Below are 27688 nucleotides of genomic sequence, written 5' to 3'. Positions count from 1 at the left end.
TTTCATAAATAATGTCTATTATTTATCCAGTTTCATAAATAGTGTCTAGTTATTAGTCTAGTTTTATAGATACTGTCTATTTATTTATTGGTCAAGTTTTATAAATAGTGTCTAATTCTTGATTGTTTGGAAATAAAAAATAAAGAAGAAAAAAATGAAAAACTGAAGTCATGAAATTGGAGATTGGATGTTCGGAAAAAGACTACCGAACCTCAATAATTATTGAGTTAGCATACTATTCTAATAACTTTATTGGAGATTGGATGGCGGCATGCGTGATCGGATCGACAGGCAGTGGGAAGTTTGATGTTCGGAATTTTAATTTAGTAATTGAAAATAGTTTTTTTAGATATAACTAGAAAATGTGCCCGAGCGTTGCTGCGGGACTTGAATGTATCACCTTGAACTGCATGAATAAGATACATTTTACCAGAACAAATTCAACACAATCATAAATGAAGAAAGGGATAGATGAGTGAATGAGGTTAGTAAGATATGCAGCTTCGTTTTTATATACATTCAACTGAGCTGACATGAAAAGACATTGTACCATGAACAGGACGAAACTGAACGTTTTGGTTCCCTAATAAACAGAAGTAACATACAGTTCACACAAATCTTGCCCTTGTAGTCAATGTGGCAAAATATATATCATGTAGATTAGGCAACATAAAAACTGTTTCGTTCTTATTCTAGCATCTAAGTTTTCAAGGACAAACGTGCAAAGCGAAAAACATGCAGGAGAAGTAACATGCAGTCCACACATATTTTGCCTTGCAGTTAAGATGGAGTTTCGTTCTTGTTCAAGCAGCTAAGTCTTGAAGCAAAAATGTTGAAAGCCAAAAACATGTAGAACGCCCTGCAGCAGTCGTTCTTGTTCAAGCAGCAAAGTCTTCCGCACTATAGCAAAGAAAATAAATCATAGTTTAAAAGAATATCACACGATGGTCCTGTTTAGAATCATAATTTACTCCCCAATTTCCACCTAACTCCGAACAAACAATATTGATAATTCTTTATCATCACCTTTAACAAAACAGATGACAGCGAAAAGAAAAAAAAAAGTTCCTATGTGAACAAATTCTTCTGGATGTCCAACTTAACCCATCTATGAGAAGGCAAGCAATCGGACGTGCATTTAGACCAAGGAAAATAAATTATACAACTAAAAACATCAACCGATTCTCCTGAAGAGAACACACACACATGCCAACATATTATTCACCAGATTCTAAGCTTTCATTTTCGTTCTATCCCTTTCGTTATCTAAACTTATAATTATCAAAACAGCAATAGAATAATGGAGCAACCTTCAATCATTTATCAAAACTGAATTAATTAAACTTCTGCTCAGCACTCCGTTAATTTTAATTGCAACTCTCGTTCTAAAAATTAAAAATTTTGCATTTGAATAATCAAACGCACTTACACATTACATTCCTTTTATTGGTTCTTGACACAATACATTTTAGGATTCGATGTTACAATAATATCACTGAAACATGAATCGCGATAGATATAGAAACCAAACTTGCACACAAATGTTCGACTGAATTCAGAACCATTTAATTCAACATAACAAATTACCTCACATGCTTGCTCCCCTTCTGCTCTCGCATCGTTGGCTGCGCTTCTAAACGGTTAATGAAGTCCTAAAAACAGAACAACAAAAAACGTTTACCTATCCAACATTTCAACATATGGTTTTGGCAGGTATAACATTTCAACATAAGCATGATATAGAAAGACAGAAATCCACATGTCACTTTGTTTTTTCAGAACCAACAAAAAGGGCAACTATAAGAGAATGTAACCAATTTTAAACAGTAAATCAGTCTCCCAATAAAGGAGAACATAAGCATGACATACAAAGATCGAAAGGCAGATTTAATTTGGTTTCCTCAAAAGCAACGAAAAGGAGGCTGAATCAGATCAAATTAAACAAAGTGAAAACCGGATAGACAAAGATTAGAAATTTGCTTGCATCTCTATCATATCCCGCATTTCCTTTACAAAATAAACAATCATGAATACAAAGCACATGAAAATCAGCAAACCAAAAAAAACAAAGATAAACGCACAAATTTCCAAAGAAATTGAAATTGTGTCATGAAAATTAACTAACGAATCATATTGAGACATCTTTGCTTGGTGCTTGGCAATGCTCTAACTCACTATGGGGTTTTAAATTATTCTATCCAGGTACAATGATGGGGATGCACTGCCAGCTGATGACCAGTCATTTATACTTGATAATGTTCTCAATTACCATCCGGATAAAGTTGTTAAAATGCGTTCTAGAATCGGTCATCTCACAGTATGCTTATCTACCCTGTTTTTGCTTAACTGCGTTTTATTTAGAATTATGTTCAGCGCACTTTTGATGCATTATGCTTGGAATCTGTGACTGATTTTATTGTTATATTGGTTATTGTACTGTTCATTTCATTGTAGGGCAGACAGGAAACATTAAAATAGTAATGAAGCTCAGAATATTCGCTAAACACCAAAACCCACATCACATGCCCTCTACCCAACAAAGATAAATTAAAAACTACAATACAATGCTGAAAAACTAAAGTAGCCAGAAACCAAAAGATCTTAGTGACAACTTGCACGGACATTACAAAAATGCAGGACTCAAAACACACTAAAACGTCTAGAAACTCGAAGTTATCGCTATTTGGTTATGAAGATAGATATATATCACCAGGAAACCCAAAAAATGGCCAGGATTTGCCAAAATTTATAAATCAAACACATATGCATCAACTCCTTTTCCTCTGTTAGTCTGTTATCATCTCGCATGCCACACTATTCGAGACTGGATCAATTCGATCACAGCCAAACTGCCAGCATTAAACTTAAGGAAGTACCGATCAAATGATCTAAACATTGTGTATTACAGATCCAAATCAATAGTGGTAATAAATAAGATAATTTCAGCTGTCATTTGCAATTAAAATTGAACAATGCTTATTCCCAAGGAATATCTGACAATGATTGCAGCAATCAAATGTGCGTTCAATTGAATTAGCTATGTATTTGAGGATTTGGGAAAGGTTTTTTGAGAGTAAACAGACGTTAATTATTAGCTATGTATTTGCTTAACAAACAGTAGCTGAAATTGCTATGTATTTTTCAATGGGGAATTTAAAAACCAATCCCAATTTGTCATTGCTCAAACAAATTGGAATTTCAGAACCAATCTCAATGATCAAATTAACGAAATATTTCTTAAGCTAATTTAGAAAGGCAAATTGCAAGATTTTGAAGGAATTTGAAAAATGAGGGAGAAAAAACCAAATTAGAAGGTCGTGCCTTATCTCCCTCACAAAATCAATCGCACAAAAACCATAGCTTTTGATGGAATTTCAAAACCAAACAAATCTCAAAGATAAAGTTGTCATGTAAACATGTCTAACACAGATTTCTCAATTATTAACACTACTCTTTCCCAATTATTAAAAACATAAAGATCAAAGTCAATTGGGTGTATAATTATATACCTCATCATGCCAAGCAAAGCAACCAACTTCTGCCTCCAACGACCCAAAATTCTGAAAATTCCAAAAAATTTAATTTAAAAAAAAAAACATAAGAAAGATAAAACCCAGCATAAGAGAAATCTACAAACCGGATGCCAGATCATCAAAAGATTAAAAACCACTCAGAATCAATTAGCATTTGAGTCTAAATATGAGAATTTGTGAATTTGTTCCATAGGATAGTTAACAGGATACTATCATATCAAAACCAACGCTGAATAAAATTAAGCAATGAGATTGCGATGATATAACGTCATTTCCTTAAAGCTTCATATACTAACCTAAAAAAGAAAATATGGGAAGAATAGACTGCCTCCATTGGCCCTCCAAGTCTCCTAACCACCAAACCACCCGTCTAGATGCATTTGCCTGTTCTTTCCCACAATTCTTAGAGATCAAATAGAACCCTCGGATTGACTGGGGACAATATGGAAAACCTTTTTGAAGCCGTAATACAGGAAGACATGAATAATTTTGACAGAAAGACACACAAATTGTTGAGGGAGGATGTAAAGCTTCTGCACGGAAGGTTTCTAATCTTGTACATCTAAAAAAATTAAATGAAGCAAGAGAAATTCAACAAAAAAACTTGATAACCCTTGCCCAAAAGAACTCACTAAATTCAAAGCATACCATCTACACTGAGTCACTAACATACATTGCTCAGTTAGGACTCTGTTATACTTATCATCCTTGATCAATGTAATCATATATTTCATAGCTACACTCCCCATTGACATACACTAACATAGCATCTACTTTTTTGCTGACTTTATTTGCTCAGTTAAGCAATAGCCAACATACACAATCTGACAATCATAGCAGCTACAGCAATCATCCATAAATGGGCAGAAATACAAATACTATTATATTGGGGTTTGGAACAAATAAACCAATCATCCAATTCGAATGTTGTTTGGAACAAATACACAAACCATTCAAGTGAAATGGCATTTGGCACAAATACATTTTTCCATTAATTGGATATTCAATTAACTGGGATTAAAAAATGATTACCAAACAAAAGCCAATTTTCTAAAGAAAATTAGTGTTTTATACCTGCCAATTCCAAAGGCCTGTATACGCCCAAAATTGAGGGATGGTGACATCTCCAATTTGGAGTTGGCGATCTGCATTTCCTGCAATTCCATAGTGTACAATAGCTTTCACCTTGAATAGGGTTTGTAGTAATTGAGTTGAGATGCCTGCATTGAGCTTTTCACAGGTTTCTACATCAATTTTTTCGAGCAGGTTTCTACAGAAAATACTTCAATAATATTGAATGATACGGGAAATAAATGGTTAAGATTTACACTAAAAGATTTAATAATTGTCGAATCTAACGGATAATACACTTGTAGTATTGAAGCCAGACACTGTTTCTACATCATTTATTAAATACATTATCTATGATATGCACTGACCAACGAAATTAATCAAAGTAAAACAGATGGTCATCTGCATAATTAAACATACCATGCTCAATCCAGTCATAACAATTATAACCTTTTTGTCTTCCAATCGTCCAATTCGAAACCTTCTTCCTGTCAAATTGAGTATGTAGAATTTGGTCCAAAGTTAATTTTTCTTTCAATTACAATATTCTATGTATTTATAAATTTCAGAGCAGAACGTGCAAAGGCAAGAAAAGCAGCAACAACAACAAAACTCGTATATACCATGAGCTATAAAGATAAACATTTTAGCAAATGATACTGATTTCCGCATACTCATTATTCTCCATATACACTCGTGTTTATTTTGGCCATTTGAATTGAATAAAAAAATATAAAAAAATAAAAAGACAAAAATTCAACAAAGGTGCAGAATAAGAAAATAGTGTGAGAAATCAGTTTCTTTTAGGAAATATATGTACATATCACTCAAAGAACACCCATGTAATTATACAAACTTAATGAATATATATATATATATATAATTTTATGCTTACCAGCAAAATCCAAATACGGTAGCCTCTGATAAGCCACAAAGCTTGCAAATCGAGGCCCCGGTGAAGCATAAGCATTACAGGCCTGCGGTGAGTTCTAGGTCACCTCCTCCTATCTCTCTCTCTCTCTCTGTCCACATGAGAAAACCACATCACCCAAAAGGTCAGAGATTTCCAAAACCAAAAGGAAATTAAGAGAGAGAAACGGAGGGGAGAGAGAGAGAGAGAGAGAGAGATAGGAGTACCGTTAGTTAAAGCGTGGACGGCTTCGGTTCTCCGACCACTGTAATCCCTGAAGATCTCTTCCGCCCGCCGACTCGAGTCCATCTCCCTGCACTTCTCCTTCATCCCACCGAAGCTCTCGAGTTACAAAAATGAAGCCGAGTTTGTGTGGTTTTGGTTTTAGGAAGCAGGTGCCGATGCTATTCCAGAGATGGTGTTGTGGCTGCTAGGGTTTGAAAGTGAAAACGAAGCCAGAAAGTTGGCTAAAAGCACCCGAGTGGCAATCTTGTAAATAAACTGAAATGTCCTATAAAACACTGTTCATATGAATAGTGCGATTTCCCCTCCTACTTTAGACTAAAGTAATTATAAGAAAACTAATTAAAAAAGTTTGAAAACTTTGAGTTTTAACAATAATGACAAAATAAAGAGTAAAATGAATAGTATCAGGATTGACTTTTTAACGTAAATATGTGGTTTTTCGTTAAAGTGAACAGTAACGGAAGCTTTTCATTAAAGTTCCCTATAATTATTGAGGTACGTTTGGATGTTCGAAAATTGGAGATTGAAACGAAGTTGAATTTCCAAGAGATTTGATGAGAGATGGACCTTTGATTGGAAAAAGACTACCAACTAACAGTTTAAAAAAAATCATCTGCTTCCTTATACTGTTCTTCTTTGTAAGTGGAGGATCACGTATCTGACAGAGGCGTAGTGGCGTGCTTTTTTTATGTATTTTTTTTCTTTTTTCTTTTGTTCTTATCATTAAATAAAGTTAGTAGATGATTTTTTGTTAAAACTCGAAGTTTTGAAATTATTTTCATTAGTTTTTTTTTTTTATCTAAAAGTTCTTTTAAAATTAATGTTTTTTTTTTTTTTTTAACAAAAATGTTCTTTTAAAATTAATGTTTTGAGTTATAAGATCTTTCACTTTAGTTTGATCATAATTACACATTTGCACAAATTTCATTATGGACGAGTAATAATAAGGTTCAAATTTGTTTTAGACGAGAATCGAAAAATATGACCTTTTAATTACGGATTAGGATCATCTCCGGAGCAATTACATCCGGATCATCGGGTCAACGAATTCTGACCATCTTTAATAGATCGTGCGGTTAAAAATAAACTTTCCTCTTCCCCTTTCATTTGCAATCACCAACCTTTTTCTTCGAGCCGTATCGAAGCCGAACTCCAGCGATTTTAGATGATTACAGCGGCTTCTGATCTGGTTTCTACTCTTGGAGGGTGCAAGAGAAGCAGAGTTATAGGAGGACGGGAGAAGAGATAAGTTCAAGAGGTCGACCAACACGATTGTTGACATGTCACCGTCGTCGAACAGGAATCAAGTGTCTATCGTTGGATGGGAATCAGGTCACCACGGGTTCAATTTAGGGGGCGATGGAGGAAAAATCTTCTTCTCTAATTTCAATATATAATGTGTTGTCTCTATCCCCCAGGATTAGGATCAAATTGAAGCACAAAGGAGGAGGTTGGGGATTGCAGGGTAGAGGGGAAGGGCCTTGCCAAGAAATTGGGTTTTGATATTTTCCCATGAAAACATAAAATTATGAAATTAATGAAACTATTAGTTAGAGAGGAAGAGGACTTAGACAAGACCAAGGTAGAGATCAGAGTAGATAGACGAACACCATTATCGATGCAAATTTCCGTCATCTTCAGTCTTGACGAAAATGCACTTGGTAGAATATGGGGTATTTATAAGGATAGGGTCGTCCATAGTGTTTAATAGAGAGATATTCTCTAAATATTCCCAAGATATTAAATAGGAAACAATATCTTGAGATAATGGTGTAATTATCCCTTATTTATTTAAATTAGGATTACTTACTTGATTGGAGTCAATCTTCAAATGGGAATGTATTAAAGATAGGATTTGGGTAATTAATCCTTATTTTAATACCTTGCCAATGGAAGGTGAGCAATATTCAGCTGCTGGGACCTCCAGGGATGTGAGCTACGCGTGGGAGCATCTGACAGTACTATGTTGGGTTCCACAAATGCCCACGTGTCAAGAATGATGTTTTACGTGTGGAGGTCAAGAATGATGTTTTAGGCGTTTTCCTTGGGTTTCCATCCTGATTCATCTTCTAGGGCATTGTTGACCTTGACGCCATCTTCTTGACCTGTCTGCTGTAATTACTATTTGGCAGAAGTAGAGTCGTCCTTATGCACTTTAGTTTCTACTGTTGGGGCGAAAGAATTTTTCTTCAACTCCTTAAGAACTTGTACAATGCATATCCGAAACATGGCCTGGTCACCTTTGATCTCTCCGACTGCTTCTCCCGTGATGCAAAATCGGATTTTCTGGTACTCGATCAAGGTCACAACTCCAATCTTCACTAGCCAAGGTCAACCCAATATCCCATTATGGGGAGATGGATCACTAACGATCATGAAGGTTTACGATGAGACAATCGGTGAGCAGGTTACGTAAAGTGTGATAGTGTTAATGGCAGTTAAGATGAGTCTATTGAATCCGATCAAGACCTATGCTTTGCATTCGATCGTGCTTTTCATGCCCATCTTTTGGATGATTGACAGTTATAGGATGTTGACTGAGCTGCCGTTGTCCACCATAATTTTTCAACAATTGCGTGGGACAGTTGTACATAAATAACCAAGGCGTCGTCGTGGGGAAAGTCTACTCCCTCAGCGTCCTGCTCGGTGAAGCTGACAATTGGTCCAAGTACAACATCTATGGCTTAGACCTGATAGACTGATCTCGCCTGCTGGATCTTCCTCTTTTTGGAGTTATTAGTAGCCCCTAAGTGCTAGGATTCGGCAAAGATTTCGTTGATTCAGATTGTCTTGGTTGGGGCTTAGCATCGGCATCTGCTTCTCGCTTTGGTCGGGCAACTAGTCTGTCGATGTACTGATCACACTTGCTTTCTTCACGAGTTATTCAAGGTACCTTTTCCACATGATGCAGTCATTGGTTGTGTGTCTATGACCTCTATAGAATGCGTAGTACTTTGATTGGTTTTTCTTAGAGGTGCCTCCCTTCATAGGTTGCGGTGGGTTGAACCACGGTTTATCCTTAAGGTCGCGAAGGATCTAGTTAATCGAGAATGAGAACTCAGTGTATGTCTTGGGTGTCGTGCTTCCCTTTGCTAGGGATCGGTCCATTCGTTTGTCTCCTGGCTTGTTTTTGTTATTGAGCGGTTTATCGCTCGCCTTTTTCTGAGTCGGTTATGTGTCTTTGTGCGTCTGCTTAGGCAGCTTCTGGGAGCGTTTTTCCTCATCCCAGAGGGAATGCTTTTCTGCCAAAGCATAAGAGTTTGCCAGGGTCAAGTTCTCACCCATGATCAATTCACCTAAAAGTTGGTGATCTGTTAGGAGCTCCTTTCGGAAAGCTGAGCATGCAATGCTATTATCACATCCGACGATCTTCACCTTCTCTATCTTGAATCTCTTGACGTAAGTGTGGAGTGACTCATTTGTGTCCTTCTTCATCTTGAAGAGGTAGTTAGACTTCTTTTTGATCGAGCGGTAAGACGAATATTCATTGGTGAAAACCAAGGAAAGTTATCTAAAATTCTGGATTAAACATGGCTGCAGGATGTGGAACCAGTCTTGCTCATCGCCTTGGAGCTTCGTGGCAAAGATCTTGCACATGAAAGCGTTATCGTTGGCGTAGAGGGTTATGCCACTTTGGTAGTGCATCAGATACCTGTCCAAATCTTCATCTCTTTTGAACAAAGTAAAATGTGGCAGGCTAAACTTCCACGGTGGCTCTGTCTGCTCGATCTCGTCTGTAAAATGTGAACTGCTTAGGTTGGCCACGTCTTTCTTAAGGGCATCGTCGGTAGTGTCAATGCGCTGGAATCTGCTCAACTACTCTGCACAAGCTTTTGTACTTCCTCATGGATTTGTGCCTGGTGGGCATTGGAGCCTCCAGTTGTCCTCGATGTTGACCTGCTAGTCCATATTGCTCTTCGGCATGTCCTGCTCGTCATGTCGCGGTTGCGGTGCACATGGTTTGCCCTGTGCTGCTCACCGTCACTCTTGGTGGGGGCTGCAGTGGAACTTGAGCTGGATTGTTCTCGTGCTCTCCTCTGGTAATCACGCAGCTGCCTACTTCATTACCTTATAGGAGGATCTCCTTGGGCCTAGCCTCATGTGGACAATTCTCCTAGAATGTCATGAGTGCTAGTTAGAGTGTGGACCCAACCTTGAATGCACACTGACTCGTGAGCCGAGTCAGGTATGAACGTTTCTCTGCGCATCTGGGCGGGAGAAGATGTTTCCCCAAGGGCCCAAACGAGAGTGCACACTGCCCAAACGCTCGGTTCATGACGGGTTGAGCGACTCTTTGCCGGGACGTCACAGGAATGAGTCACATTCTTCTGCCCTTGTCCTATTTCGGGACACCTCGTCTGGGGCGCACTGCATCTCGATGTGCTCGAGTAGTTGGGTTACTAAAGTGGTCTGCTGCGCGATGGCGTTTGTCAAATTGGCAACCTACTGGGGCAGGTGGTGCTCGCTATTTGGATTGGAAGAGCCTGAAAAATTGGTGTCTCTATATGTGGTGGAAGTATAGTGAACTGCAGGTATAAAGCTTGAGCCCAAAGCGAGCATTATTGCAGAAAAATGGGGTGAAGTAACCCTAAATCGATCGCAGGACCGTTGGTCGGAATCTAAATCGCTAGAGGTGGCCTTAAAATGGATTGGGTTGTGGACCGGGTCATCGAAATGAGTCGCGAGGCGAGTTAGACAAGCACCTGCTCGCCTTAGGCCTACATGGCCGTTGGGCTACCACATCATGGTCTATTGGCTAAGTTAGGCTTAAGCCTGTTGAGCGGCTTGGCTGGTTGCATCTGCCACGTTCTGGGTTCTGGTTTGGGCCTGCTGTTGCAGTGGGCTGGGCCTCCTGCCTTAGGCCTGCTGTGGCAGCTACCAAGTCTTGGGCCTCTTGCCCATGGGCTTGGAAATGGACCTGGGCTTCTTGCTTAGGGTTTGGTTAGGTGCGACGTTGCAAAGGCAGCGGCGATGGAAATGGTGTCGTGGCCTGGTGGCTTTGCCATGGTTGCTGGGTCACTGTGGTGGTGGTAGTGGCGCGACTCCACCGCGGTGGGGCTCCTTCTGTCGTCGCGTTGAGCCTTGAGGATCTCCGTCGTGGGGCTATATCCTTGTGTCCATTCTTTGGTCCAAATCCTTGCACGTACGGGGTTCCGTTCATCGTAGTTTCTAAATTTCCTACCATTGTATCCTTTATCTAGGGATTGATCAAGAAACTTTCCTAGGAAAAATTAATTGATACGACATGTGAGAAATTCAACATAATAGAAAATTCAAGAAATAAATGCGAGAGGCTTCTTCGAGTCAATCTTCAAATGGGAATGTATCAAAGACAGGATTTGGATAATTAATCCTTATCTTTAATTCCTTGCCAAAGGCAGGTAAGCAGTGGCAATCGTATTCAGTTGCTGGGACCTCCAGGGATGTGAGCTGCGCATGGGAGCATTTGAGAAGCCTGCCCATTTATTGAGGGCAATCTTATCTTTCTTGAATAAAAGTCCATGTGTCGCCTCTAGAATTATTTGGGATTATTTTAAGCTCCACAACCATTACAAAAATCATCTAGTCATGTTGCTGGAAAGCATCGTAGGCGAGAAGGGAAGAGATAATTTAGGGATGTGAAACAGTGAGTAAAATGGCAGTGATCATGTTTTGCTCATGACTACAAGATATAATTTCAACAGCCACGATTAATTGATGCACAGGATCCGCATAAAACTGATTCGGAAAGATGTTTGTCCTTTAATTACAACTAACGAGGAATATAAAGTAGGGGGTTTTGATATAGACCCCTTATTTTTAGGTTTCTTAGATTAAACATCAGTTCAATTTAACAATTTGATTAAACATTCTCCTACAATTTTGGTGCCATGTGTATTTTAATTAACCCATTGTAGTGTACCTAAATTACATATTTTGCCATAGCCTTTAACATATCTCTTTGCCGTATCCAGTTTCTTCACCCCAAAATGCACGCAAGTTTCCTAGATTCTTGCTACTATGTCTCAGAGTTTTAATCCGAGTAGAATACTTGTTCAATATTAGAAGGATTTGAATTTAAGGATATTAATAATGTTATTTTTCTAGTGAATTTTATTTTCCAGCGGCACTTCCTTCCTATGAACGTACCATAAGTTTCAGAAACCTTCCTATTCAAGTTCCAGTTACTGATTTTTATTCAATCATCAGTTGGGTGCATTGATTTTGATTGTCTTTCAAAGTCGAAGGTTTTGATTAAACAAAAACAATTAAAAGATGAAAACTTGATTAATCTAGGTATAACTGAAGCTGTTATCGAGTTCAAAAAAAAAAAAAAAACATGATTCACACGTTGGGGTCGATGCATGTTGTGTATTAGCCAAATTGTTAATTAGGGTTTTAGTATTAATCGAATTAAGAATCCCATATGGAGCTTCGATTGGATCTCAGATCCATCCAACTTGCTAGGAGTTACATTGCAACGTACGTAGCTAGTATAAGAAGTTGAGGGTCCTGAGCAAGGCTCTGATTAGTACATTATTAATGTTATGCTGACTCATATTGGACTGCAACTTTGTAATGTACCAGTTAACAATTTTAAGTTGGTACATTATTGGACTGCAACTTTGTAATGTACCAAGAGTTTGGTATATTATTTAATGTTATACTGACTCATATTAATTGTTTGGTACATAAAGTTTTTATTTTTGAAACGTATTTGTCTGGAAAAACGTTATACAGTGTGTGTTTGTAATGTACCAGGAGTTTGGTACGTTACTTAATGTTACACTGACTTATATTATCATTTGGTTCATGATAGAATGTTAAATTAGATCATTCAAGGCATTTGGTACGTATAGTTTTTCTTATTTTTGAAACTTATCTGTCTGGAAAAACGTTATACAATGTGTATTTGTAATTTACCAAGAGTTTGGTACGTTACTTAATGCTTACACTGACTCATAACGATCGTTTGGTTCATGATATAATATTAAATTAGACCATTCCAGGCATTTGGTACGTAAAAGTTTCAGTAATTTTTGAAATGTATTTGTCTGGAAAAACGTTGTACAGTGTGTTTGTAATGTAATCAGGAGTTTGGTACATTACTTAATGTTACACGGACTCATAATGATCGTTTGGTTCATGATATAATATTAAATTAGATCAGTCCAGGCATTTGGTACGTAAAGTTTTTTCATTTTTGAAACGTATTTGTCTGAAAAAAAAAAAAAAAAAAAAACGTTATACAGTGTGTTTGTAATGTACCAGGAGTTTGGTACGTTACTTAATGTTACACTAACTCATAATGATCAGTTTGGTTCATGATATAATATTAAATTAGATCATTCAAGGCATTTGGTACGTAAAGTTAATTGCATAGGGGCAAATTTATACTCACTGGTCATTAGCTCTTATCAAAACGAGATTATACAAAGAAATTAGACTAAAAGCTAGAAATGGACGACGCCATTGGGCTAGTATCGATATATATAGTAGGCCAACTAAGAAATGTAGTTCTCTTTTCGGAGGATTTGATTTTGAAAAGAAAAGAAAAGAACGTGAGGGTTTGATTGAAGGCTTGGTATGTGATATCAAATGTTTAACACTACCAAGGTCAATAGATTTTCGTTTTGCTCCTCACGAATGTAATGAGGCAGCACATCCAATGGCAAGTTTTGTTTCACGTGTAAGAGACTTTTATAGATGGGATTGAATTAAAAAAGCGTGGGAGAACCGGCTTCTTAAAGAATAAGCACGTACATAAATATATCTACATAAAAGAATATATATGAAATTTAATAATTAATATATTAAATTAAAAAAATACAATAATGACTTGTAATTTAAATAAATATAAAAATACGATTATTGTTTAGGCATCCTAATTAAATTTTGTATTAAAACCAATGTTTAATCTAAAGAGGATTAAAAAAGTGATAAAGATTCTAATTTTCCCTATAAACTAGTACTACTGTGACTTTATTTTTGGTCCATCTACACCTTCATGCATTTTGGCGCCTGCGAACATCAAACAAACGTGTCAACCAAAAATTGTTTAAGGTGTAATATCCACGCACTCTTTTTCTTACTACTCGCACATCAAAAATCGACAAATTCTAATCTCTCTCTCACCCATCATCCACTCCGAGTCACTGAAACAATCATTCGAACAAAAACAAAAGAAAAAAAAAAATGGAGCTTCGTCTTCGTCTCTGCATAATCTCTCTGCTACTGCTCTCATCAAAATCAACGGCCATACAATCCGACCACCCGATAATCTCACGGTTTCAACGATACCTCCAAATCAACACAGCCCACCCTAATCCCCAGTACCGCGAAGCAGCCGATTTCATTCTCTCCGAGGCCGAGTCCCTCTCCCTCCAGTCCCAGACTCTCGAGTTCGTCCCCGGCAAACCGCTCGTCCTCCTCAAATGGCCAGGCTCCGACCCTTCTTTGCCCTCCGTTCTCCTCAACTCCCACACCGACGTCGTCCCGGCCGAGCACGACAAGTGGGTCCACCCACCTTTCTCGGCCAACTTGGATCCGAACGGCGACGTTTACGCCAGGGGATCCCAGGACATGAAGTGCGTTGGGATTCAGTACCTGGAGGCCATTCGGCGGCTCAAGGCTTCTGGGTTTAAGCCCAAAAGGTCTGTTTACTTGTCGTTTGTGCCTGATGAGGAGATTGGGGGGCACGACGGCGCTGAGAAGCTGGCTGAATCTGATGTTTTCAAGGGATTGAACGTAGGAATTGTGCTTGATGAAGGTGCGCTAATCAGACCGTATCATTCTGCTCTGCTCACTGTTACTAGTTCTTGTTAATTATTTGTCGTTTGCTTGCTATTTGCTAGTGATATTATCATCCGGGTAATTGAAAATACTAGTGCTTTTGAAGGTTTTTATTATTGGATTGCTATTTTCTAGAGATTTTAACATCTGGGTAATCGTATTTTTCTAGATTTTGTTGTTAGATTGCTATTTAGTACTTACAAGGGATTTTATCATCTGGGTAATTGAAAGCACTAGTGCTTTTTAAGTTTTTGTCATTGAATTGCTATTTGCTAGTGGCTTTGTTATCTGGGTAATTGAAAATATTAGTTCTGTCAAAGGTTTTGTAACTGGATTGCTATTTGCTAGTGATTTTATCATATGGGTAATTGTAAATACAATTGCTTTTTTTTAAGTCTTTGTTACTGGATTGCTATTTTCTAGTGATTGTATAGGGTTCGGTAATTGGGCATGCTAGTGCTGTGCAGTATCAGTGCTGTTCAGTATCTGTTATTGTGTTGCTAATTGCTAGTGTTTATGTCATTTGGGCAACTGATTTTACCTGTGATTTTTAAGTATTTGTTACTGGTTATTCATTTGGTTAATTGGGTGTACTAGTGCTTTTCAAGTATTTGTGTTGGTTTGCTGTTTTCTAATGATTTTTCTATTTGGTAAATGGGTGTTCTTGGAAAAAAAAAAAAAAAAAAAAAAAACAGGGTTGGCCTCGCCGACTGAGAATTACAGGGCGTTCTATGCAGAGAGGTGTCCCATGTGGCTGGTGATCAAGGCTACTGGGGCTCCTGGTCATGGGGCTAAGCTCTATGACAACACTGCCATGGAGAATCTCTTGAAAAGCATTGAGAGTGTGAGGCGGTTCCGAGCTTCACAGTTCGATTTGGTGAAGGCAGGTTTGAAGGCTGAAGGCGAGGTCGTCTCTGTTAATATGGTGTTTTTGAAAGCTGGCACTCCAACTCCAACAGTATGTTGACGCACTCTGGTGCTTGCTTCTTCATTATTTGATGTTGACTTACATGCTTACATGAAGCTCTTAATCAGTGCAATCGAGTTTATTTATTGATTTTTTTTTTTTTTTTTTTTTTTTTACAATGAATCAAATTAAGTTTGCCTAATCTAGAAGCGTGGGCTTGTAACCAAGTGGGACATTAAAGTGGTTGAGTTCTCGATGGAACTAAATCGGGTGGGTAAAGGTGTTGCAATCTCTTTCGCTTTTGAAGTCGTATTGAGCACGCTCTATGCTACTTGGGTTAGTTGAGCACAACACCCTTAATGTTTGGTTGGTAAAAATCAAATTAAGTTTGGGAACTTGATCTTATACGTGAGTGGTGAATATTCATTTAAAGATTGGATTCTTAGACTTTGGAGGGACCAAAGGAATTTATGTTACGATTGTAATACTGCATTGTGGATTCACCATGCACATGACGAAACATAAATGGCTGTAGAAGTTCCATTCGGGACACATTTTAGTAGTAGGAGGTGTTAAGTTACCACTTAAGACATAAGCGTGTGATGAAATGAGCACATGTCTCGCTTGACTTGAAAGATTTAGGATGTAAAGTGTTAAGCTTGATTTGGCAAGCACTGACATACATTTCCAAAAGTTGGCAGTGGAAATTATCTTCTATGTTATAACTTGGGATCATGTTGGGACTATTCTTTTCCTTTGTCATCCAGTCATAATAATAATTATAATAATAATAAATTTCTGATGATAAATGCTTTCCCTCTTTCTCGTCCAGGGTTTTGTCATGAATTTGCAGCCATCTGAAGCAGAAGCAGGCTTTGATATTAGGGTCCCACCAACTGCTGATCAGGAGTCTTTGGAGAAACGGATAGCTGAAGAATGGGCCCCTGCTTCACGAAACATGACATTCAGGGTAATTAGCACATTGATCTTATCTTATGAAATACACAATTATTGAATACTGAAGAACATTAAGTAATATGTGATAAATCAGTATGATAAACACTTCAAACTAGTACTACCTCTATTAACGATTAAATACAATAATAAATAGGCAGTACTGAGAAACAGATGTAGTGTATACAATGGTTACAGTTCACTAATAAGTGATTCATAGCCTCGTTGGTTGATCAAATAATTGATGTAGCTTTCCTCCTTTCCAATCACGTATGTGGTACAAAGCTACAACCGTACCAGTGTTGTCACTCCTTGCATTGCCAGGAAAAATCGTCAGTGGTCTTTACTGGTTTACCTAGTTGAATTTTGAACTGTTTATGATATGTTGTCCTGCCAAACTTGCCCTCAAGCTCTTAAAATGTTCAAGCTTCTGCCTTTACCTAGTATGGACTACTATCTCTACGCAAGTCCTAATGTTTAAAATTTTGAAAGCTTGTGCACGCATTTTCATGCACACATGTATTTTAGCGAAATATGAATTGCTTAAATAACTTCATAGCGTGGGCAGTTCAAGCAGAAGGTTTCTGTGCTTGATAAGGCGGGGAGGCCAATCCTTACAGCAACTGATAGTTCAAACCCCTGGTGGGCTCTTCTTGAAGATGCTGTCAAAAAAGCTAATGGGAAACTTGGTAAGCCAGAAATTTTTCCTGCTTCAACAGATGCTCGCTACTTCCGGAATCTGGGCTTGCCAGCAATTGGATTCTCTCCGATGGCTAACACTCCTATTCTTCTTCATGACCATAACGAGGTAAATGGACAGGCTGATATGTTTCTGTTACATATGCATCCTTAAGTGTTTATGAATCTTATCTTTCTGTGGTTTTTGTTTATAAGCTAGTCTGCAACTACGCAGTCTGACCCTCACAATTTTTCACCTTATCGTAGTTTCTAAACAAAGACGAATACTTGAAAGGAATTGATGTTTACGAATCGATTATCAAGGCGTATGCATCTTACGTTGATGGTGGGAGAAGCGCGGTTTCCAGAGATGAGTTGTAATACCACAACACGTATGTTTCATTCCTTTTCTCACAGAGGGATGCCTAGTGTTTTTGCGTTGTTGAAATATATAATGAGAGATACGAAATGCCTTGATACTGGATGTAACAATGTGTTGGTGTATCATCCTTGATACTGGATGTAAACTTTGACTTTATAAAATTTGCTCATTCAGGTGTTGTCGTTAGTTTGACCGTCAATAACCCTGTTAGGTCATGATGTGGCATATGCGGGCCCCACCAATATATGTTATTTTTTGTCCGTTGAAGGGTATCTTCACGCTTCCACTTCAATTCAATGTGTGATTGAACTCGGCATTCAAGCAGGCCGTTTAACTTACATGGTATTGAAAGATACAAACTTTTGGCATTCCATCTCAAATTGTCTAAAGCTCTATCATTCTATATGTGAACTCGATAAAAGCGCTAGAGTCGGCATAGATTTTCTACATGTTTATAATAAAACGCTACCAGACAAAAAATTCACACAATAACACTTCAGAACAAACTCGAAAGTAACGATATGCTTATTTACTTGGAATATGTTGAAATGAGTATTTAACTCTAATTTATGATTTTTCTTGTGTATAGCAATAAATACATGTATGTGACATTCATATTACAACCCATATTAATGCATAAAAATTAAAGAATTAAAGCTCTCCTCGCATAAGTAAACATGCTATAAAAGGACTCAATCTTGACTTATTCCTATTAAGCAGTCCAAAAAATAAATCGTAAAAATCGGAAGAAAAAAATTTCTTAAAATCAACCTTTACCGTTCATTTCTTGAACTATCCAATAGTCCCGAACAAGTCAAAAATGTCCTAGAAGAAGCATTCAAACATGTCCTGGATAAGTAAACAGGTTTAATATTTATTTTTATTTTTTTGAAAATTTTATTAGCATTCAAAAATTGCATTCTGCACTCAACACAAGTGTATTTTTCTTTCTAATTATACAAAGTTCGAAGTACAAAATAAGATTTTTAGAATACTAATAATAATAATTTTTTCCTTATGAAAAACGCACCGTTTAAGTTGCGAAGGGAAGGAGACTAGGAGAGTGCCTCATGACTCAGTCACTCACTGCCAAAGAAATTCCAAATCATTGTTTGTCTCCTTCTTCGGCAATCGCCGCCCAGCCGGACCGTCGTCCTCCGTCCCTAAACCGAGGAAGAGACCGCGTCGATGATTCAGTGAGCGTGTTAGGGTTTTAGAAATCAGAGATTCGTGCGTATTCGAGATTGGGGATGTCTCTGAGAATCAAAGTGGTGGTGGACAAGTTCGTCCAGGAGCTCAAGGAAGCTCTGGATGCCGATATCCAAGACAGAATCATGAAGGAGCGGGAGATGCAGAGCTACATCGAAGAGCGGGAACGCGAGGTCGCCGAGCGCGAAGCTGCTTGGAAGGCCGAGCTCTCTCGCCGCGAGGTTCTTATTCCTAGTATATTCTTGTTCTCTTCAATCCAATTTTTTCAGTTCAGTCTTTTTGTCGAACACCTCGAGTGCAATTCCATTTTCTCGTTTGAATTCAATTTTTATATCATGGGTTTCTTTTTTCTGTTTATATTATCAATTTCCCATATTGTTGGTTTGATTTGAGAACCCAATTGGATGTAATGTTCAATTTTCCCCTTTTAGCAGCAGAAATGCAGAGGCAGCAGGGCAGCAATTTGTCCTGTTAATATCTGATTTATTATGCAGTTTTCATATGACCATAAGCTTTTCTGTGATTAGTTAAGGAGAGCTATTTAATCACTACTTTATGCCAAATTGTATGATTTGTAGTTGCTAATCTGTCAAACATTTACTTTTAAGTCTCAATGGAGGTGATTTACCAGTGCTTTGTGTTTTAGCCTCATGAACGTTGTTCGGTTTCAGGCAGAGATTGCCAGACAAGAAGCACGGCTGAAAATAGAGAAAGAAAACCTTGAGAAAGAGAAGAGCGTTCTTATGGGAACCGCGTCGAATCAAGGATAACCAAGATGGAGCACTTGAAATCACTGTCAGTGGTGAAAAGTATCGGTGTCTCAGGTTTGCAAAGGCAAAGAAATGAGGCATTTGAAGGGTGCAGAAAAAAAAAAGAAGCAGCTCGGTATAGCCTCGATTACATCTGATCTTCTACTTGCTTCATTTTGCAAACTTCATTCTTTGTACGAACGCTCCAATTCTGTATATCCTGACATCTCATTGCAATGAACTCCCCATGACTTGTCGTTTGCTGCGATTTAACCAAGTAAGCAGGGTTCCAGTTCTTGAAAACAAGCTAGTGTTGATATGACTGCTTCTTAACCTCAAAACTATCTCCATATCTGATGATTTAGTAAACTTGGAAAGTTCTGAGCTGCATGATTGTTTAATTACTTCTTCTGTAATTTATTGTAACATGTTGCAACCTACATTGTTTCGGATTAAGATAGTGTAAGACAAATTGCGTCGCTCAAGTTTTTGTTGGTAAACGTCGTTTGGATCTATTTTGGTCTCATCGTTCGTGGTGATTTTGTTTATGTTTAGTAAATGTCTCGGATTGAAGAAGAGAATTTACGATTCTGTTTAGAAGTTCGTTCACGGATAATGAATGACAGAATGAGAACATGAAGCACGAGACAGGACTTGTGTTGCGTATGCGATGTTATGTCCTGTCTCGTGTTTGGTGAACGTATAAATGCAGGGACTTGAGTAGTCTAGTTTATAGATGCAGTTGTTCCGGTCAACTAACCTAACCACATCATCGTGAAGCTAACTTTGTTCGGTTTGAGTATACTTGTGGATAAAAGGAAATGTTTGGGTACACTCAAGGTGCATACGGCTATGAAAGCATCCACCAATTGTGGAAGCAATTCTTGATGAGATGATGTAATTGGCTTCCTTGAATTCAATGAATTGGTTGAATAAAATTGGAAAATAGAAACAGAAAAAGCTTTTCAATTGGAAACAGACTGGCAAGTTGAAAAAACAAACATTTTATATCATCAAGTATCGACATTATGATCACGTCAACGGCATACCAACAAAATCTTATATAATCAAATACAATATTAATCGTGAATTACACATGTCTTAACATCACTAATTGCGTTGTTCGCACGAGGAAATCAACATGATTAAATGCGTGCCTTGTATTAGTTCATCTGTACGTTTCATTTTGGTTCAACCTTAGGCTTCAAATTGCATATTTCATTATGTGAGCTCGGATTAAGACATTTTGTTTTTGTTGACAACGAGCCTTAAGCCTGAAAGAAAAAGAAATATGACATAAGAATATCACGAGACTACGTGACTCAAGCTATTTGCAATTAGCAATTGATGACAAGAAGGAGGAGGTTGCTAAAAGAAGACTAAACATAAACTGCATGACAAACCCAAACGAGTCAATTCATCAATAACAAAATTCTTTTCACGGTAAAATATATTGAATTTCACAAGACCAATTTTAATGCATAAGAGCACGACAATTCAATACCAAATTCTCAGAGAGTGATTGTCCAATTTTGCATTTAAAACTAATTGTACTGCATCTGCAAGTGCAGAATCATATTCCACTTTGTGGACGAAACTATATTCCTCTGAAGCTAATCCTTCAAGCACGCAATATTAACAGATTTGGGATCATTTAGGAGAGCAAAATCCTATTCAAAAATACTTTTATTTCACCAATGGCACAAGAACCAGCAAGTTATACAAAAAAATATGACAAAAACAAACGAGTATTTTGCCTATTTTTTGCTTGATTTTCACTCTATTGTCGATTTGACACCTAATGTTGTATTTACCACGTTACATCTATTTTCCGTTTAAAAAAAAAGTCACACGTTATTTGTAAATTTTTCTTTCTTAATGTTGTTATTTTTATTTTCTTAAAACATGCACTACAAAAAAATAGATATAGATGATTTAGTTGGATTCAAACAGAGTTCAAATAAATCAAATCAAATCAAGCCGTACTAGTTGCAACTTGTGTCCGATTTCATTCGGAATTATACTTTATCAATGTAAAAATCGAACAAGATGGCTCGAATTAATTTGAGTTGGCTGGTTTGAATGAACAAATAATTATGTAAAGTGACTAATAAACAGATAAATTATTTACGCACCTTTTTCTTTCCATATGTATTCAATTATTTTTTACATTTGAACGTAATAGATCAAAAATAAAAATGTATAAAAATAAATCAAGGTGTGTAGTAAAAAAAAAACATGATAGCGAAAATCATATTTTGAAAAAAAAGTTTATAGAAATTGAAGCAATGATTCTCAATTAAAAATTTATGACTATTGTTCTATTAACTCATAAAAATGCACAGCTATGGTCCTTTTTGTCAACTTTGTTAGAATTTTTATCAGAATAAGTCACGTGTCATGCATGTGAAGTTGAATCAAGGGGCAAATATGAAAGATCAAATCAGAAAAATTGTAGCAACGGTCCCTCAACTTTAACACAATTGGAAAAATAGTCTCTCAACTTTATCAACTTTAAAACAATTGGAGCAATGATTCTTTCAACATGACTCGTTTTGATAGAATTCTGACAGAGTTGACTAAAAGAATCATAGCTACACATTTTGATAAGTTAAGAAACCAATTATCATAAATTTTTAATTGATAAACTATTACTCTAATTAAATTAAAATTGAGAGATCATTATTACAATTTTCTCGAAAAATAAAAGAGAAAAGAGTAGGAGATTCCTTATAATATCCTCGTGCGTTATTTTCCCTTGGCTTCGTATCCCCACCGACGCACGAATTGTCGCTTTTTGCCCAGTTTGCATAAAAGGGGCTCTCTTCAATCATCACGAGAAGTTGAAATTCGAAGAGAAGAAGAAGAAGATGGAGAGCGCATCAGAAATGGTGCCATTTCCACTGCTGATGACGCCGATCGAATCCAACTACAGAGCCTGCACCATTCCCTACAGATTCCCCTCCGACAACCCCCGCAAGCCCACGCCGACTGAGCTCTCCTGGATCGACCTCTTCTACAACTCCACCCCCTCCTTCAAGTAATCATCCTCATCCTCTCCCCAACCTCGCAACCTCCATCGTAAACCCTATTTCTTCGGTTTTCGTTAATGGTTTGACTGGTTTTCGGCAGGAAACGAGCTGAGTCCGACGCTTCGGTCCCTGATGCTACGGCCAGAGCTGAGAAATTTGCTCAAAGGTACACATTTTATTGATTGTTTTGCGATGGAGTGAATTGGGTTTTTGGAAGCGGTGCAATCTGTTTGTGTTTTTGCCTGAAAGGTACACTGAAATACTTGAGGACTTGAAGAAGGATCCTGAAAGTCACGGCGGCCCGCCGGATTGCATTGTAAGCTCCAAGTTTTGATTTGATTTGATTCTTCACTTTCTGTTGTGTTGTAGTAGTGATGATATAACGCCGTTGTGTTCTTAGCATTGAACTTTTTGTGATTTGTTTGGGAAATCTAGCTTCTTTGCAGACTTCGTGAGCAAGTTCTTAGGGAATTGGGATTCCAAGACATATTCAAGAAAGTCAAGGTGGGTGCTTTCTAACTGTTATTGGACGCTTTATTAGTCCATCTGTGTAGATAATTGATTGACTTGGAATTTGGAATTGCGATTGCGATTAAACACATCAGGATGAAGAGAATGCCAAGGCCATATCCCTGTTTGAGAATGTAGTGGATCTTAATGATGCTATTGAAGATGAAGTCAAGCGGGTAGAGAATCTGGTTAGAGGAATATTTGCCGGAAACATATTCGATCTTGGTTCTGCACAGGTATGTGATTTTCTTGTTGTAGAACTAGTAAATATAGGAAATTTGACTACTTGGGTTTTGGTGACGGTAAACTTAACATGCGTCAACTAATTCTTAAGGATATGCATGATACATTGTTTTTGTAACACTCCTTCCTGTTGCTAAAGCTAATCTTCATAGTACTTCGTTGGAAACTACTTGACATTTATCTTTTTTTTTATGTTCCTGAAGCTTGCAGAAGTTTTCTCAAAGGATGGGATGTCCTTTTTAGCTAGTTGTCAAAACCTTGTCCCTCGACCTTGGGTTATCGATGACTTGGACTCCTTCAAATTAAAATGGACCAAGAAATCTTGGAAAAAGGCAAGTTGCATTTCTAAGTTTTAGTAAATATTTCTGTAAGTCTGTAAGAATTTATGCCATTGTAGATGCTTCTTATGTATTAACCATTTATCTCTTTAACTTCACAGGCTGTTATATTTGTCGACAATTCTGGTGCTGATATTATTTTGGGTATTTTACCATTTGCAAGAGAATTACTCCGGCGTGGGACACAGGTTTGCTGTCAAATCTTGTTCATATTCAATGCATCTGGTTCTTATGTAGAAACCCCAGAAGTTTTTCTAGTATCCTCTCTTTCTCTAGAAAAATAGTTGCATTCTTTAGCATGTATTTTCCGAACTTGTTTCTTCCTGCCAAATAACAAAAGGCATGAAATTTATTATGAATGCTTTGTGAATGAGTTGCCTTGCTGAGCATTTTCACATGACTACCTCTTTTTATGCAGGTTGTGTTGGCAGCTAATGACTTGCCTTCTATCAATGATGTAACTTACACTGAACTGATTGAGATTATATCAAAGGTAACAGACCTGGTTGACATGTCATCTTTTTCAAAAATAAAAAAATCTTGGTTGACACTTGAAATTGATATTATGAGTGGCATTTACCAGTTGAAGGACAAGAACGGAACGCTCAAAGGTGTTGATACTTCAAAGCTTCTGATTGCTAATTCAGGCAATGATTTGCCAGTAAGGGGGTGGAAATTCTTAGTTTGTCATCAGATTGAATTTATGAGTCCGTTGCTGGACTATGAATATTGTTATAGTTGTATAACATTAGCCTCATTGGCTTCTCAATTCCTTGTAGGTTATTGATCTTTCAAGAGTGCCACAAGAGCTAGCCTACTTGGCAAGTGATGCAGACCTTGTTATTTTGGAAGGAATGGTAAAAATCTAAAAACTTTCTTGAATTATTACTTTCATTGGCTCGTAAATTAAATGTTGAACTGATTACTTATCGTTGTAGATGAAGTCATGAATGACGTATAATTGGAAGTTCTATTAGATTTGTTGAATATTTTGAGATGATGCAGCTTGACTCTTCATTGTTTTAATATAACTTAATTGCTTTTGACAGGGTCGTGGGATAGAGACAAATCTTTATGCGCAATTTAAGTGTGATTCCCTAAAGATTGGGATGGTAATGCTTCGATTCCAAATGTTGTTTGCTTCTAATGACTACTTAATAAGCATTTCTTTCTGCAGTATACTAATATTATGCAACTTCTGTTTGCTTCTCTTCTTTGTTCCAGGTGAAACATTCGGAGGTCGCCCAGTTTCTAGGAGGAAGGCTTTATGATTGCGTATTCAAATACAACGAAGTTTTGTTGAGTTGATTATGTTGATTGTTGTTGTCTGTGCTCGTAACCAAATTTATTCCAAGTCATTCAGTACATGAAGTAATAGGTCTTAGCTACTGCAAGAGCTTATATGTTTGAACTTTAAAAGTCAGCCCTCCTGTTGAATAACCCTAGCGACTATTAGGCGTGGTTACGATTATTCTCCCATACATGGTATTGTGTCCAGGTGACACAAAATCAACCTCTGTACTGTAGTTTCAATATGAAATAAGAAATTTCTGTTCTTATTCAGTCGACCTGATAACATTTTGTGTTTAATTTGATACATGAAAGAGTAAAATATACATGATAGAAGTGCTTTCACTATGAATATGTGGAAATTCTTCCGTTACTCAGAAGCGCTTTTTTTTTTTTTTTTTGGGCCAAACAACGCACTAGCACTTTTTAACTTTTTTCTGCCGAATGCATCCAGTTTTTCTACTTTCTACTGGCCAATGGAAAATGTAGTATTTTCTCATGAATTTCTTTGCCATTTTATTGAAAATTCATCACTTGTGGAAGTAGAACATAGAAGGAAAGACAAGGAAAAACAATGGTTTTCGGTCATCAGGGGACATCCAATTCAACATATCATTTCTTTTTGGTAGGATATGAAGCCATCTTGTTAATACCACAGATTCCTTCTGGTTTCCCTGTGTTCCTCTTCATCCTTATGTATCCCTTTTCTCCCCACTTTGGCCCCCATGAGTTCTTCACAATGATGTAATCTAACCCCTTCTGAGTTCCATACCCGACCGCTGCTACACCGTGATCTAGCTCGGTTCCACAACGCCCGTTGAAAACCCCCTGAAAAACCAACAGTTCGTCCTTCGATTAGTAAATAATTAATGCATTTTAGGCATTAATAGAACTGTATATGGACACTAGCTCACCCCGCTATAGAACTGGAAATCTCTGCCAGAGGCCTCAATGCCCACGCTGAGAGGCTGGTTTGCCAGTGCCTTGAGGAGAGCCTGTTCGTTGTTTTCCGGCACATCTTGGTACCCGGTGATAGTCACTACGTCTGACTCCGCCTGAAGATAACACAATCAAACGTAAGATTAAGAGCAGTGATGATCCGCTGATAGCTAAATTTTGATCTGAAAATATATGTTTTACCTTCTTTCCCTCACAAGTTCCTTCCTCCATAATGTAGGGGTAATCATCCTCCTTGTGGAGCCCACCGTTGGAGATTATGAACTCAAATGCATAGTCCATCAAGCCTCCGTTGCAGCCATTGTTGAATGCTTTGTCGCAATCTATCAGCTGCTGCTCAGACAGGGATGTTAGGTTTCCTGTGACTATCTGGTTTATGCCCTCAACTGCAGCAACAGTGGAAAATGCCCAACAGCTACCTGCATTTTTATCATCATAACTCATTTTTTTTAGAGAGAGAGAGAGAGAGAGAGAGAGAGAGAGAGGGTAATTGGCACTCTACATCGACTGTTACTGAGGAGCTAATTTCGCCTAATCCTCTTAGGCTCATATAAAAAAGAAGAGAGAGAGAGAGAGAGATTTCACATACCACATGAACCTTGGTTCTTGATGGAGGTTACAGCTCCCTTCTTTCGCCAGTCCACGGATTTGGGCAATGCCTCTACATCAAAATCCCGGTAATTGAAATCTCCGGTGGACTCTCTCCTTCTGGGGAACTCAGACTTGAGACCCAAGTACTTGCTCTTGAACTCCTCATGGCTCAAGTCAGCAAACTCATTCACACCAAGCCAGTAGCTATCGACATCGAGGTTCTTATTCCTCTCATCAATGTGCTTCACGTTGTCTCTGAAAATCTCAAACCTATGCAGCTTCTCCTCCATGCTTTCATAAATCTTGCCATGCTTCGATATCCACTTCTCGAAAAGCATGATGAACTTGTCCATGCAGGTCAAGTCCTCCGGAGAATATCCCACGATCGAGAACTCATGAGCCAGAGCAGAACCGAGAAAGAGAGGCACAAGGAAGGCGAGAAGGGAAATCTTCGAAAATGCCATTTTTTCGACGAGAGAATGAGAGAGGTAAAGAGAGGAAGAGATGGATGAATGTGAGGGAGGGAGGGGAGGGAGTGGATTTATATAGTGTTTGATACTTGTGATTAGGTTGCTTTCAAGTGAAGTGGTAGGATTTTTTTTTTCTACAATACTGAGCCTTTACGGTTGGTTCTATTGGGCAGGCTTTTGTCCCAAGCAAGCTCATTTGTTTAAACAAAGCTATGATTTACATTCCTTTTTCCCTTTTTACTCAATTCGAGATAGTACCCGTACAGTGGTTAATGTTAGCGAGAAACACTTTGATTATCAAAATACAAAAGAAAATTTCTCACTTGCTAACCGTTAATGTCAAGTGCAACATAAGTTGAGTTTGACACTTTAAACTGTTTTGAGCTTCTTTTCCTAATTGTTGTTTTTTTTTTTTTTGGTCAATTATTTTCCTAATTGTTAGGTGTATTTCTGAATTATACACCATCTTCAATCCTTAAAGTTAAGTCATGAGGTGCTTTCACCTTGGTAATTCTTTTATTTTTGAAAAATACTACTACTTTTTCTTGGGTAAGATGTTAGGCCATCTCCAACCAACCCAGTCAAAGGACAATAGGACTAAAAATAGGTCGAAATGACACGAAAATCGTCTCCAACCGAGGATTAGGCCAAGGGTTTGTGGACCCCACGTGCCAAAACACCCAAATCAGGTCAACCAGCCAACCCTCCAGCCCAACCCACTTACCCTCCAATGGCTACCTGGCGTCAGCATGACGCCAGGTAGCTGACATCAGGTTACCTTTGAAATTTGATATATATATATATATATATATATATATATATTTTGGACGAATTTAAAAAAAAAAA

The 27688-nt window shown here is 37.8% G+C and overlaps 3 protein-coding genes, 2 long non-coding RNA genes and 1 pseudogene across 6 annotated transcripts; 3 read left to right on the top strand and 3 right to left on the bottom strand.

The window, feature by feature from the left end:
* Positions 1–476: 476 nt before the first annotated feature.
* Positions 477–4677, bottom strand: LOC108865798. The gene is made up of 4 exons (XR_007254353.1): positions 4608–4677; positions 3510–3560; positions 1588–1652; positions 477–900 (listed from the first exon to the last, which is right to left on the bottom strand). It is a non-coding gene; the product is annotated as an uncharacterized LOC108865798 (long non-coding RNA).
* LOC125472400 lies at positions 4676–5962 on the bottom strand. The gene is made up of 4 exons (XR_007254354.1): positions 5742–5962; positions 5500–5622; positions 5025–5092; positions 4676–4763 (listed from the first exon to the last, which is right to left on the bottom strand). It is a non-coding gene; the product is annotated as an uncharacterized LOC125472400 (long non-coding RNA).
* Positions 5963–13846: 7884 nt separating this feature from the next.
* On the top strand, positions 13847–17639 carry LOC103932870 (aminoacylase-1). 2 transcript variants are annotated; one of them, XM_009342516.3, is made up of 5 exons: positions 13847–14509; positions 15228–15490; positions 16272–16409; positions 16953–17201; positions 17339–17639. In XM_009342516.3, the coding sequence occupies exons 1-5, from the start codon at positions 13936–13938 to the stop codon at positions 17450–17452; spliced, it is 1338 nt and encodes a 445-aa protein (XP_009340791.1). In that variant the 5' UTR covers positions 13847–13935; the 3' UTR covers positions 17453–17639. The 2 variants fall into 2 exon arrangements, with proteins under 2 accessions (XP_009340791.1, XP_009340792.1); XM_009342517.3 differs by having other exon boundaries at positions 13849–14509; positions 16962–17201.
* An 856-nt stretch (positions 17640–18495) lies between these two features.
* On the top strand, positions 18496–19896 carry LOC103932869 (annotated as a pseudogene).
* A 2363-nt stretch (positions 19897–22259) lies between these two features.
* LOC103932866 (damage-control phosphatase At2g17340) lies at positions 22260–25097 on the top strand. Its single transcript, XM_009342514.3, has 12 exons — positions 22260–22451; positions 22544–22609; positions 22693–22759; positions 22879–22947; positions 23049–23189; positions 23400–23528; positions 23636–23722; positions 23953–24027; positions 24118–24195; positions 24314–24391; positions 24584–24646; positions 24759–25097. Exons 1-12 carry the CDS (start codon positions 22282–22284, stop codon positions 24840–24842), a joined length of 1107 nt encoding a protein of 368 aa, XP_009340789.2. The 5' UTR covers positions 22260–22281; the 3' UTR covers positions 24843–25097.
* A 218-nt stretch (positions 25098–25315) lies between these two features.
* On the bottom strand, positions 25316–26896 carry LOC103932865 (cysteine protease XCP1). The gene is made up of 4 exons (XM_009342513.3): positions 26371–26896; positions 25965–26200; positions 25739–25879; positions 25316–25652 (listed from the first exon to the last, which is right to left on the bottom strand). The coding sequence occupies exons 1-4, from the start codon at positions 26834–26836 to the stop codon at positions 25437–25439; spliced, it is 1059 nt and encodes a 352-aa protein (XP_009340788.2). The 5' UTR covers positions 26837–26896; the 3' UTR covers positions 25316–25436.
* Positions 26897–27688: the final 792 nt, after the last annotated feature.

The sequence above is a fragment of a genome, unplaced genomic scaffold, assembly GCF_019419815.1.
Source record: "Pyrus x bretschneideri cultivar Hongxiangsu unplaced genomic scaffold, Pyrus_bretschneideri_v1 Contig7, whole genome shotgun sequence".
Lineage (NCBI taxonomy): Eukaryota > Viridiplantae > Streptophyta > Magnoliopsida > Rosales > Rosaceae > Pyrus > Pyrus x bretschneideri.
Note: the sequence above shows the minus strand (reverse complement) of the source record. Positions and strands in the feature narration are given on the sequence as shown.